Here is a 14,992-nt window from a genome sequence, read left to right on the forward strand (position 1 = left end):
AGGAAAGAGCGCTGCAATTTAGACACAAGTTTGTTTTGAATTCTCAAAAAGAGAAACCAGTGATTCTCTGAGACTGATCTGTCTTTAACAGAGCTGTAAAGGGGCGCATGCAACATGCATTATGCATTATGCATCGATCCATTCCATGGCTAAGTGGCCACTGAGGCTCACACACCAGTTCTGACACCATTAGACGTGGAGAGTTGCACATATTTTTTTTCACAGCCGTTTGTATCGACGCTGAGCATCATGAAGCCTTTTTGAACTGAGGTGTTCGCTCTCAAAGCATAAAACAAGGCCCAGTGGAAATGAAGCATCCAGCCTTCAGACAAGCGTTACAGACGGGTTACGTAACAGGCCGACGTAAAGGTCATGAGTTTGTGACACACGCGGAGAGATGACTTCCATCCACAACTGGCCACAACCAGTCAAATATCTCCAAAGCTTGAAATTGAACTGAAATATGGTTCTGATACTTGATGGTACGATGATCATTTCCAATTATTTTGATGGCCCACTGAACAATTTTCGATCAAGCTTGGTCAATTTCGGCTCGGCAAACACTTTGGTCCGGTAAAAGGAGGCTATCGATGTTGCTCTGACCTTTCCTCCACTGCAATCATTCCTATTTGTTCACATTCATCTAATGGCCAAATTATGATACAGGGCTGCAGTTTTGGAGGCCAACCCCAGAAGCGTCGCTCTGGTTCACTTGACCAAAACCCAGAAGGATTTTTTTCATTGGATTTGGGATTATTGCAGAAAATAAACTCTTCGGTAAACAAACGTGATTTACACGGTTTATTCTGTAAAATAATCCTCACAAATTAATGTAAATCTATGAATTCACGACACCACGGAGTGAGTGTTAACACAACGAGGCTGTCAAGGTGACGTAGTGTGAGGACTTTTTGTAGTCTCATTATGTAAAACATTGAAAATTCAAAATGTGAAAATCTCTTTCGCTCTGGTTAACCACAGACATTATTTCAGGCCTACATTTACTTTGAAATGAGGGAACCGGATGCACAATAATATTAACTTCCAGGTCATGGGACTCGTTTCTGCAGCACTCTAGTGGATGCTCTGATGCCTCTTAAAGGGTTACGCTCAAACTATTTGTTTTTATCGTCGGTAACTAATGGCGGGATTGCCATGTTATTGCCGTGAATATTCATATCACCCAGAGAAAGAACCCTTTTGATGTTGGTAGTTCTGTATTGTGCAGCCTGTTGAACAACGCATGCTTGCGGGATATTGGACTGCCTTGGCTTCACAGCGCTGGTGTCACCAGGATTTCAACCACAGGTCAGAAACTCGTGGAATATGCCTTCTACGAACTATTCATACACTCTGTCATATTCATTGAATGTATTTAAACTCTAAATCTGTCCTTCTGTACACATGACATCTATTGCATCTGTCCATCCTGGAGAGGGATCCTCCTCTGTTGCTCTCCTGAAGGTTTCTTCCCTTTTTTCTCCCTGAAGGGTTATTTGGGAGTTTTTCCTGGTCCGATGTGAGGTTTTGGGGCAGGGATGTCTATGTGTACAGATTGTAAAGCACTCCGAGACAAATTTGTAATTTGTGAAATTGGGCTATACAAATAAACTGAATTGAATTGAAACACGTTGACCACAGAGAGGGGAGACTTGGAAAGGAGACGAATGCAAAAAGTAGATAAAGCCAGAGACTGATCGTTGCAACTGATCGCGCCTCCTGCTGCTCTCCACCCGATGCTCATTACCTCCAACTTCAATTCACTCTCGTTAAATCCTCTACGGCCTCGAGTCAAAACACAACATCCAACAACAAACCTGGGAAAAATATCACACTTGCCTGAGGCAGGTGAGTCAAACATCAGTGTTCATCCATTCGATATTCTATCAAATTCATCTCAGTGTTTTTGCATACAGCTCTTAATTCCTGCCCTCTAGGTCGTCGGCATTCGGGGACGATAATGCACCAAAACAGTGAAATGATTCACATGATAGGCTTTAAAAGCTGCAATTTGATTCCTGTTGTCATAATCCTCGACTATAAATCAGGTTATTCAGGCTTGTATAATGATGGTTTGTGTTTGGGCTTTTGTTCTTTTGTCAGCCTCTTTTCAGCAGTGTGCCGTTTGAAAGCAGAGATCAAAGCCGTAACGAGGTGACAGGAAGACGAACCTCAGACTAAAGTTCAGAAGAAGATCGGGCTTTTTTGATGACACTGCATTGACAATGCATTTTACTGAGAAGCCCCCCCCCCCAAAAAAATACACAACAATTAGTTGAAAAGGCTTGATGGGAATGCAACCAACTGCATCACGCCTGTTTTCATTTGGTATAAAAGGGGACACACCGTCAGTACACCGTCAGTGACTGTTTCACATCCTTTCTGCAATGACACGCGCTGTTTAAAAAAAGGGATCCATATACACGGTCAGGTACACACACATAAGCACATATGTATCACTCCTCTCTCGCCCGCCCACACACACATTAAAAGAAATTTTTCAAGTGCGATGTGCGTGTAGTTAAAGCACTTCATCATCACGGTCAGGCACGACAAGGATTGATCAGTTCATATTAGGGTACGCGCGCCAGTCGTGGGGGGGGGGGAGCAAAGCAGCTCACCACAGCAGTGGCCAGGGCGGCTCCCAGAGAGGTCCAGCTCAGGACCAGCGTCAGCACTCCAAACACCATCATCCTGCAGGGGCACAGAGCAACGGCAAGGTCACGATGCAACTCGGCGACAACATCGCTAAATGCATTTTACATGAAGCCTCGACCGCCTGGACATGATGACTTGGTAAAGTCGTTACTCCAAATAAAGTGAGGATTGGAATTTGTTTTGGGGGAGGAGCAGTATTAATTTCTTGAATCACATCATTTAAAAAAAAGTACTTCATGTTTGTCATTTAAAGATGCGACAACAGGGTTAAGTTGGCCACTTGGTGGGCAACATAAACGAGTTGCAAACACAAGACCGACCCGTCAACATCTATTTATTTATCATATTTTAATGCCCAGCGTGAACATGAACGCCTGCTGTGAGTAAATGAGCGCAAGTTCTTGATAGTGGTAAATTGGCACAATTACCACCTCACAAACACTACGAATGAATGAGTTTCATTATTTAGATCAGCAAAATATACAAACACCAGGAATTTTTAAAAAGCGGAAAGATACATGTGGCTGACCGAAAGGGTTAAGGCTGAAGCTGTCTAACCTATGACTGCTTGAAAACTTGTTGCGAAGAGCCTTATATATAAAAATAAAAATAAACAAACTAAAAACTAAACAAACCAGAAATTCAAGCATTTATGCCCATAATCCGTTACTTCTCATGCTGTGTCAATACCGTCAATTTTATACTTCTCCAGTCATGTTTTTAAACTTTAAAAAAAAATTGCACCAGATTTTTACTTTCTTTGATGTCGTCAGTTAAATTATTCCACTATATAAGGCTAGGTGTCCTAAATTACCATAAAGGACATTACATTGTATTCCACAGCAGCAGACAGAAACCTGCAGAAGCCAAGAAATAAGAACACATGACAACATATGCCGTGTCACACATATGCGGTGGTACTGTCACGGAAATAAAGACAAAATAGTCCGATATGAAACGCGTCTCGCCACAGCAAGGCCGTCGATGGATTCAACGGGAAGGAGTAAAATCCTTTAAGATTCTCATGTAGATAGTGCAGTGCTATACAAAAGCATCAACAGCCAAGTTAAATGAATGGTGATATCGTGAGGCGGCATCAATACATTTTGAATTATATCAGCCTGTAATTCATTCACTGTTCGTGGGATTTTCCGACCCAAAACTGCTTCAAAGTGCTGAAATATGTGATGCATTTGTGAAAACGTTGAGTTTGGATAACAGCAGAGTAATCGCTCGTGATTCCTGAGACCGGACGACTTGTAAATTGTTGAAAGATAAAAATTCAAAATACGTGAAAAAGTTCTCTTTAATCATTTGTACAAGCCACGAAGGAATCTGTTCAAAGACCTGAGGAAGAGTTAACACGTTGTAGTACAGGTGACTAACGCGCGGACAATCTGGACACTAGAATTGTGGACTGGAATTGTGTTCATGTAGTTATGTGTGACGCAACTGGAGCTATTTTCATACGCTCTCTGTTATTGAAAGGAAACGGCGTGAGCCCCGAGGACCGGGAGCGGTGAGCTCATCGTCATCGGCAGAGGAAGTCAGAGGTTACATATTTTCTTTTTGTGGGGGTCAATTCCGCTGGCCTGCATCCCATTACGTTTCCCTCACAGCAACATCCCGTCCTGATGACCTCACAGTCTCCCCGAAAATGACATCAGAGACATGTGACATCAATGGGGCAGAGATGGGAGGGATTGGGTGAGCGTTGACGGGTCTGTCTTTGTGTATAAAACAGCACAGAAGGAGATCAATACCCATTAAAAGATGAACACTGGTCCTTGGTGAGCTTTTTGTTCTGCGACATAATCCAATAAACTCCTGTTGATGTCACCAGATATTCCTCTTTCAGCGTGTCACCTGAGATTAGATATAATTTGACAATGCGTGTCTAGAACCCACTCATTTTTCCACACTCGGCTAATCCAATTCAATGCATTGCAAAGACACTGAGCTCCCACCACTGATTTTACAAGCTTCTGTTTTCACTCTTCCTTTATCCGTCCCTCATTGATTTACTCTCCCTCTTCCCTCACCCCTGCTCCCCCTATCTTTTCTCTGCGTTCTGCCTCTTTACTTGTTTTTTCCCTCTCGTAGTCCGTCTCCGTCTCCCTCTCCGATACCGAGCCCTGACATTTAAGGGAATCGACGGGAAGGAAGCAAAGCGTCGCATCCGCGCCTTTATCTTCATTCAAAAATCGAGAAGCGGGACGGATGCAACGGTCGCTCCACCGCTTCACCACTTAATCTGAGCCTGTTTACACTCATTGTGTGTGTCTTATACTCGTTTGTTTACATGCATCTGTCCACACGTGCATCTACACCGCGTTACAAATCCACACGAGCAAATGAGCAGGTCGGATGGCGTTTGGGAAGTGCACTCACCGAGGACGAGGTCAAGCCACTCTGAATTAAATCAGTGTGGAAAGTTCAAGTTTCTTCTAAACTAGAAACTAGAAATATTGCCTCTTGGTTGAACGCTTCCGCCTGCAAATCGACACGCAGTTTGTGTCCAAAATGTCATCGGTTGACTTCTTACTGCCTCCTGCCTCGGTTATGGCCGACGCCGAGCCGTGAAAAAAAACATTGCTTTGTAAAAACATTTAAACTGCTGTCATGTCCAGTCTATAGAGGGACTACAAGGACATCAGGTCTCTATTCAGCATCATAAACCATCTTTATATGTGTCCCTTTAAATCTTATATAATCAGAAAGCAGAGAAGTGGGAGAACCACATCGCTCTCCCTCAGGGTCTGATCGAGGGCCCCCTGCATTGTGACCGTCATCTCCCCCACCTTTAGACTCACCTCCCTGTATTGTGAACAACATTTCTCACCAATTGTGATTATGATATTCAGAATTTTTGTACTCGAAATGCCACCGGTCACTTGGTGAGTGTTTGGCTCCTGAGTTTGCGTGCGTCTGACCAGATAGTGACTGCATGAGATTTATGCTCGCAGCTGTTGTACTTGTGAAATACCTGTCGAGCAAAAGTTTGCTCTTCAAAGTTGAAAGAGCTGCAAATTTAATGAATCATTCAATTACAAGTGTCTTTTCTTTTTCAAATCAACAACCTGCTTTGACCTGGACGACTAGACAAAACTACAAATGGATGCGAATTGACTACAAATCAAAACTATAGAGAGATTCAAAATGACTCCATAGATGCGCAATATAACTACAAAGACACATTCAGAGATGCGGAATGATTAAAAGACACAAAACGAGAACAAAGAGAGGCCCAATCACGATGAAGTGTGTGTTGTTGGTGAGGCCCTATACATGTCTGTGCCCAGAGGCCCCGTTGTCTCACACCCCGCCCATGCTTTTGGACATTTGAGATTACATAAACTCTGTGTAAAACTGTATATTACTTCACACACATAACGTATATCACCATTTGCTTCCTTCAGGCAGTTAATCATGTTTTCTTTCCTTTTCTTCTCTTTGCTGCGATTGCGTTTCATTATAATTCCAGTGCGTACAAATCATTCGCTTTGTTTGTTCACATGACAATTCTTCTTCCTTGCTCAAATGATTTCTGTCATCCAAGGAAATTAGTTTCTTTTATTGTGCATGAAGTGCCCACTAAATCTTACAAATCCATGACGTTAAACTTGGAAATAGGCTTACGCTTAAATCATGACATTTTAAAGCCCTCTTCACCCAATGGATGCTGCGTTATGCTCTCAGGTTTTTTGCCACGACTCCACTTCAAGTAGAGGTGAATGGAGATGTGATTGCAGCGGTCAAATTAAAAAAAACTCAGAAGCCAAAAAGAACCGCTGTCAGCGAGGTCTACGGATGTCTCTCCCTCCCCCACATGTGAGAGTATCTTCTTTTCTGAGCTGTTACTGTGTGTCATGCTAACACAGAGTGAGCCAGGAAGAGTCGCCTGGCCCCTCGAGTGTAAACTGCCCCCCCGACAGCCTCCGACCACTTCCACTCCACTGGAAGAGAGCAGACCCTCCTGACACTGACTGTGTGCAGAGGGGTTGGGAGGGTTGTGCTAAGTAGGGCGACTTTAGTGTGCGGCTCACACCCTGAACGGACTGATTGTGAGAGACAGGATGAATGCTTGGCTGGATGAAAGAGGCCCGGCTGGATTTCATGTCCCATGAAAAGCTCCTTTACAGCAACAACAAAAAAATCACATTCCAGTGGATACAATTAAGTTATACAGGACTGTCTCAGAAAATTAGAATATTGTGATAAAGTTCTTTATTTTCTGTAATGCAATTAAAAAAACAAAAATGTCATGCATTCTGGATTCATTACAAATCAACTGAAATATTGCAAGCCTTTTATTCTTTTAATATTGCTGATTATGGCTTACAGCTTAAGAAAACTCTAAAATCCTATCTCATAAAATTTTAATATTTCCTCAGACCAAGTAAAAAAAGATTTATAACAGCTGAGTGTTTGTCAAGGCTCAGGAAACCCTTGCAGGTGTTTCGAGTTAATTAGACAATTCAAGTGATTTGTTTAATACCCTACTAGTATACTTTTTCATGATATTCTAATATTTAGAGATAGGATATTTGAGTTTTCTTAAGCTGTAAGCCATAATCAGCAATAAATCAGAATAATAGGCTTGCAATATTTCAGTTGATTTGTAATGAATCCAGAATGCATGACATTTTTGTTTTTTAAATTGCATTACAGAAAATAAAGAACTTCATCACAATATTCTAATTTTCTGAGACAGTCCTGTAGATACTTTAAGGAGATTAAATGAAAGCAGAGGCCCTGCATGTGATATAAATACACTGTACATACAGTACAGTTTAAAATCGCTTTTCAGCGTAACGTGCATTATGATGTGTGGGGGAGTGGTATTTATGGGTCCGTCATATCGACATCCTGTTTTCATTGACATTTTTTTTCAGAGCTTCCTGCCTTCTTCTGGAAGAAAAAGACAACCTATATTCATTAAATTAATGTTTTCTATCTTGAGGATATTGCGAATTATTAACAACAATAATAATAGTTGTAATTGTTCTTATATTGTGTCTGGTTATTTTTTAATTAACCCTGCGAGTTAATATGAATCCAGGAATAAAAGGCTTAAAAATAGAGCGCTAAATATTTAATGGCGTGCCATGCTGCGTCCATCATCGGACGTGACTCATGTTGGCAGCCAACATAAAGCCGGTCATGTGTTGAACTGGAACAACAATCGACAGGAAGTTATATTAATGATAACATCAAATGGCTTCGCTCCCATGTCTCCTCAGCTCTCAAATCCTGTGAAGCAGAGCTGCTGATGCGGCAACACTCGTTCAAGCGACCGCTGGCAACGCCGAAAGGCAAATGGTGAACTACAACCGAGCTCGCAGCGCCGTGTTTGCACAGCGATGTGATCCAGCACTTCGCTGCCTCGATCACAGGCGATTTCCCACGAGAAGGGAAGCAACTCCCTCCTCCAGCTTCCTCTGCTTGCACCAACTCAGACGTGTTCCTCTCATCGTTTGTTCAAATGTATCATATTTGTTTTTCCTGTTTGGAAAAGCTTTGCGTGCAGCACATATCAAAAAGATAACAAGGATAACAAGATGTGTATGAGATCGTGTTTTAACTGTCAAAAAAAGGTGATCGAAAAACTTCTGTGAAGTTAAGTAATTGACATCTATGAACTGGAGTAACTGGATGAATGAACAAGTTTGGTGAAGACAGCGTATGAAGAATAATCCAGTGTTTGGAGAAGTTCGCATGATACGATGTGCACGTTCAATGCCCTGTTGTAACATCTGGATAAGTGGAATCTGCTGCAGCACAATTGTGACTCAAACTGCGATTTACTGAAGTCAGCTAATCTCCCAACCCACTCCTCTCGTATATACTGCCCCTGTCTCTATACGCTAAAAAACAAATCACCCATTAAACCAAAGCATTGGCTCTTTTCTTTGTGAGAAAAATGTAGATAGCTCAGATTTACAGAGTGTATTAGACTCACGTAGTGAGCAGCCAGCGGGACTGCTTGGCCAGCCCCAGACAGGCCAGCAGGCAGATGATCAGGTCCAGGATGAGCAGCAGCAGGTAGGTGAGCCACCTGCAGAGAGACACACAGGAAATCAAACCGCTGCTGGTGAAGGCTCGTTTTGAAAGAGAGAGAGCAGTTTCGTTAAAGGGTTTCCAGTTTCATGTAACCTGAGTTTCATTGGTATAGTTTTTGCCATCATTCTTTATCAGTAACAGTACCACTGTACGCCAGTTAGGTGACCGTCTCCTCCAATCACACCTCGACCACACGTTTGCAGAGCTACCAACTCTCACGGTTTCGCCGTGTGACACACGCTTTTGCATGTTTTCACACGCTCTCACGCCACACAACCAATTTCTCACGGCAAAAGAAATTCTGATTTTGGGCCGAGGCGCGTTGGTTTCTTTTCAAACTCCGCGACGATAGATGGCGCATCTATAAACCTATTCGCTACATAGACATCCTATTTACCCCAGAGTCCCGAAGTTAGCAACAGAAGAAGATGTTCAAACAGACACAACGAGCAGAGACTATGGTGTGTTAATGCAGGGCTCTCAAGTGTCACGCATTGAGCATGACAGTCACGCATTTCGGTCTTACGTCACGCACTCCCGCCACACATCGTATTTCTGACGCTGAAAAAACTCTCGGCTAAGCAGCTCGGGGACCGGATTCGGCCCGCGGGACGCCTATTGACGAGCCCTGCCATACAGCAAAGGATAAACGCCCTGTTTTATAAATAATGCGCACCAGGCACCAGCGGTAATTGAGAAGTGGGTATACGCCGTATACCTGCGTATACCCTGGACTACACCACTGGTTACGTGTCTGTTTTACCGTGTCTGTTAGGCCTACGTGTCCCGTCACGGTGGCCGTTACGTGTGTGCTGTGCTGACTAGTATTGTATTTTACAGAGAGGATTCACCAACGCCTGCCGCGCAGCCTGCAGCCCTACCTGCATGACACGATGCAGGGCTCTCAAGTTTTGAAGACAGGCAAGAGTGACAGAATGAAATTTTCGGATATTAGTCAGTCGCGTGCAATTCCAGGATGCTTTATTTTCATTGGTTGCTGGATTCAATCTTACCCAGATACGGGTTTTTTCTGATTGGCTATTGTGTAGCCCATTTCTTTTTTTTGATTGGCTGATAAGTGGCACCTCACAGCAGAACTCCAGGGGAGTGTGTTCTGTTTTCTATTTCTCAACATGTATATTATGTAGAATATTTATTTCCATTTTTTATGTACAATACATATTTATTTTAAGAAAAAAAAAATGTAATGGTCATTTTTTATTTGCACACACCCCATGAAGCTTTATCTGCTATATGAAGTCATTTCTCAGGCCCATTTTTATCATTTTGGTGAATGGTGTGACAGACCACATCATTTCAACTCAAAAATCGATAATACCAAAATTTGGTTTTAGACATTTAATTACATGTATCTACCACGGGACACGGGGAGCAGGGATTGACGGACGGGACTCGGAGTGCAGGGATCGGACGGGGCGCCGACGGGACACGGGGAGCAGGGATCGGACGGGGCGCCGACGGGGAGCAGGGATCGGCCAACGGGACACAGGGAGTAGGGATCGGCCGACGGGACTCGGGGAGCAGGGATCCGCCGGGGCGCCGACGAGACACGGGGAGCAGGGATCGGCGGACAGGACACGGCGAGCAAAGATTGGCCGGGGCGCCGATGGGGAACAGTCGACGGGACACGGGGAGTAGGGATCGGCCTCTTGTCCGGGGAAAAGAGGACGTCTGGTCACCCTATATTAGCGCAGCATTACGATTTGAACCATGTCGTAATGCGCAGGCTGTGCGCGCAGCTGTCTGTAAAGTTGATCGCACCTCTACCTGCCTCAGTGGCCTGTGAAAGGCTATTTAGCATCGCAGGACTAGTCTTCAGCCCAAGACAATATTGATACAGTTATGACTGTTATGATGGTAGCAGTCGCCCAATTGCAAACTCAGCTTCAGCAAAACTTTGCCTATTGTGTTCAAATCAGGCCCATAGAAGTTTACAAGGATGGTGTCCTTTCTCAAAACCCTGACCTTATGCATTTGCCCTCAACATCCTCTACTGGGAATGAGCATACTTATAAAAACACTGTTACAACTCCTTCATAGTGTCATATTGCCTCTATATATTGCGATAACTATGATAAGTTTATAGTAGAAGCAAAAGTATACTTATGTACAATATATTATGTTGAACATTGTTGCTCCTGGATGGATCACAGTCAACCCAATTATTTTCAACACAACTCCTTGTCCTTGATCATGGTGGCCAAAGCAAAGTACATTTAATATCAGAAAATTACTTTTGATACTTAAGTACAGTAAATATCAGATAAAACACACCTGCTGGTACAACCAAGTACCACACGGGTTGACTAAAGGGCCTGTGTGCAGCATTTGGGCAGTGGTCGCCAACCCATCGACCGGTCGATCTCGGAGACGTTCCCTGTCGCTCTCCAAAATAAAATGAAAATTAATTCAGAAACACATTGTTCCTCATTCTCGAACATTTTCTGAAGTGTCTTCTGAAATGTTTTCTTCCTGACTGGAAGATCGACATCAGAAAATATCTCCGCCTGATTCATGAACGCCTGAAAACGGGTTATCTTCCGGTGTTCTCAGCTTTGCTCCCCGAAAGAGGAGAACGTAGTACACAGTGGTCCTACAGTTGTGGCGCAGGGGGAATGCAGAAAGACCGTTATTGATAACAACTAATTCATTAATAAATACATGTTGAAATGCCTGTACCTTAGTGTAAATGTTTACATTACGGCATTAACAGGTTACGCCTGCGCATGTGACGGCCGAGATTCTTGCCGACTTGCCAGGTCCTACCACCTTAAGTTCGGCTTTTCTGCTGTTGCTCTTCAAAACAAAAGCTCAACATTGAGCTTTTTTCTTGTCTGGTGGAGCAATCTTGTTTACTTGAAAGTGATTCAAATTGTATTTATTCTATTATTTTAAAAGGGACAGATGTAGGAGTCACAAATGGTGATTCTCATATTTATTATTATTATACTTAATTAAATCTGAGGATGTCTGTAGTAAAATGTATTATAAAGAATTTAACATAAAGACAGGACATTTGTGCAATAGAATTAGGCATGTTTTTGTAAATGAGAGTAGAGTTATTAAAACACATTTTAATTCTTTAAGGTAGCAAAGATGCCTCGTAAAAGACCTTTGCCAGGCCAGAATGCAGGCTACAACATGGGTACAACATGGGTACAACATGGGTACAACATGGGTACAACGCCACATCAATTCAAATTTCCTGATATTTGAGCCGCCAACGTGTGGCTGCGTGCGCGGCAAAATGTTGGTCACCCGACAAAATCTCACTCCAAGGTTTTTTGAAAAGTTGGCAGCTCTGCGTTTGTCAAGTCATGTCATCATGGAACATGCCGACGGTCATTTTTTATACCAAAATCAGGGAAAAAATAAAGGTGTAGAATAGAATAAACAGTATTTTGTCTGCTCATTAGCATGGCCTGCTAACTAGCATGTATAAAACCTAGTCCTTGTTAAAGCCAGAGAACATACTTTAAGCTAACGTCTAGCATGATGCTACATGTTGAAAGTTCACGTTGGAATCTCTGACCTGCTAATTAGCTTACTACATGTAATAGTAACCCTGAGGATCAGTTATAAGCTAATTATGAGCAAACTACAGGTTACATTTTTCAAAAGCTCAGCAAATGTTAAGCTAACTACAGGTTACATTTTCAAAAGCTCAGCTAATCATAAGCTAGCTACATTACAAGAAGTTCAGGACACGCGTGATGCTACATTGTGAGAGCCGAGGCAAATCCTTTGTAAAATGTAAACCTCATTTGGAAAATGCAAACAATAAAGCATGAATCTAATGTGTTGCTTATACCAGAACGATTGTTCTGTCGTAAACATCCAAATGTGCTGTTCTTTAAATGTAGGCTGCTACGTATTTACGCAGTAACCTTTCAGCATGCCAGAATAAAATCGTTACTGATTTTGCAACCGGAGGAGTGATGCAAGTGTTAATAATTTGAGTGTCTAGAATGCTTACATTTTGCTTATGGTTGCAATAAGGTGTTCGCAACTTGTCGATGTGAAAAGAGGGCGTCTTCTGAGAAAGAAGGATGTGAAAGGAGAGTACATCCTCTTCTGAGAAATAAGGAAGGAGGACGTAAGTGTCAGGGTCCATGGAGGGTACATAGGGGCTAAGATCTGTCCATATATGGAAGGTACCGAGGGGCTCGTTGAGTAAGATACGGGGTCATTCTTTACATTAGAGGAACATCAGCCAGAAAAGGGGAACAATGATGCAATGTTCACCCCAAAAGACACATGCTGTAATCGGAGGTGTGTGTGTGTGTGTGTGTGTGTGTGTGTTGATGCTTAAGGGTCCTGTCCAGCATTGCCGGCCTCAGCAAACCCATCTGTTATGTGAGCAGTATTCAGTCTGTGACCGGACACACAGAAAGCCTGTCCAGATGGTTAATAATGGATGGACTCAAATCCATATGGATGAATGTTTTATGCTGTGAATCAACTGGGAAGGGGGAGGGGCAGTTATATATATCACCTTTTCACTCGATTGCGTCAATCGATATACAACTCATGGAAGTCACCTCCTCTCATTTCATCAGTGTGCATCTAACTCTTTTTCCATTATACCTCCTACACCCATCAACCCTACATCAGCCTCTTCTTTTCTTTTATTTCCCGCTCATCTGTGTTTCCAGCATGCCTTCCCATATCTCCCGCATCACTCATGCACCCCTCTCTACTCATCCCCTTTCACACTCTTTAATCTCCCTCCCCCTCTGTCTCCCTTTCAGACCCTTTTCTCTTCCTCGCCACCACCTCCTCGATATTTCATCCTTCCCCTCTTGGCAGGGTACAGCACGAGAGGCTGGGACATCAACGAGCACATGGAGACTCTGCCACCGTGTTTGTCTGTGTCAACTTCATCCAATTAGAGTCAAACTGAGTAGAGACACGTTAGATTCATGCGTCATAGAAAAGTACGTCTTCAAGAAGTTGTGTTGCATATCAAGAAGCAAATGTGCCAGCTTCCGTTTGAAAGGTTGATAAAGACAATAAAAATGACATTTTATTCAGCGTTCCCCAGAGAGAGGTCAGAGGTCACATTCTATCAATAAGGGTTTTATTGCACCGGAGGGGGACACTGACCCAGGGCCCACACTCAGAGGGACATTAAGGAGCTCGTAAAATCCCAGTGGTTCACTGACTGTATTCTGAATGTCAAAATATTTCTTTTTAAAAGGCAGTGACATTTTTTTTCATGAATGCTTAATTTCATAATCAATGTAATGGTATATTATTGAGTGAGTTATATAAGGATTTTATTTTCCAAGAAACACAAACAAATTAATAACATTTAAATATATACATCATGTGTTTATTGTGTTTTTTTGTGTTACTTGTGAGAAAAAAATCACGAAACAAAACAATTTTTTATATATATATATTTTTAAATAAAAACACAAGAAACACAAACAAATATATATTATACCTGCAAACTCATGAGGGGTGAAAAAGGTGACAACGGGGGGTGCAGTACTTTTGTCACCACATCCACATTGTTTGAAGCCTCAAAGCTTTTAGAACCACAACTACAGTCATTTTATTATTCTGACCACAAATCTAAATAATGATAATAAACAGTTTAAGAACAAAAGGTTCTCCGCTCTGACTCAGCCCTATAATGATAGTAATAACAAATATACATTGTCATTATATATAATATGGTTAAAGTCATTCATGAACCAACTTCCTTTTGCCTGAACAGTCCTCATGGACTTCTCCCTGAATCTGTTCTGTCTCTACCTGTTTGTCACGATACTCATATTATAACTTCTATACATATTACATACCTGCCATAAATATCATGATACCCGATACCAGAATTCAATACACCATAAATACGAGACTGGTATATTTATCTATAATAGTAATAAATAAAACATCTGTATGGTTCACTTTTTACCAACTTTTTCAACACTTAACAAATGACAGTAATATGAGTATTAATACAGCCAGATATGAATGAAACTACATGGTTCCATCATAGCATTGATGATACACTATGAGACCGTTAGTCTCTGACCAGATGATACACAGTTCATCAGGATGAGCAGCTGGAGAGTTACAGAACTTTACAGACTGAAACATTTCACTTCTGGCATCTTTTTATTTTTAAAAGTCTCTAAGCTCGCCCACTTCTCTCTCTGAGGCTGCGCAGCTGCAGCTTTTTATTTTTAGCAAACAGCTCGACACGGAGCAGCTGCTGATCGCTCTCTTAATGAAGTATCGA

At 42.3% G+C, this 14,992-nt stretch overlaps 2 protein-coding genes across 2 annotated transcripts in view; both read right to left on the reverse strand.

Annotated features, from left to right (window-relative positions):
• The window catches only part of rpl38 (ribosomal protein L38), a 134,003-nt gene that overhangs the window by 79,352 nt on the left and 39,659 nt on the right, over positions 1-14,992 (reverse strand). The gene's annotated exons all lie outside the window — the stretch shown is intronic.
• Positions 1-14,992, reverse strand: part of ttyh2 (tweety family member 2) — a 60,170-nt gene that overhangs the window by 8,545 nt on the left and 36,633 nt on the right. The window contains 2 exon segments of the mRNA XM_056430744.1: positions 2,622-2,694; positions 8,621-8,716. Coding sequence (XP_056286719.1) covers positions 2,622-2,694; positions 8,621-8,716 — 169 coding nt within the window.

The sequence above is a fragment of the Pseudoliparis swirei genome, chromosome 13 (assembly GCF_029220125.1).
Source record: "Pseudoliparis swirei isolate HS2019 ecotype Mariana Trench chromosome 13, NWPU_hadal_v1, whole genome shotgun sequence".
Taxonomy (NCBI): Eukaryota; Metazoa; Chordata; class Actinopteri; order Perciformes; family Liparidae; genus Pseudoliparis; species Pseudoliparis swirei.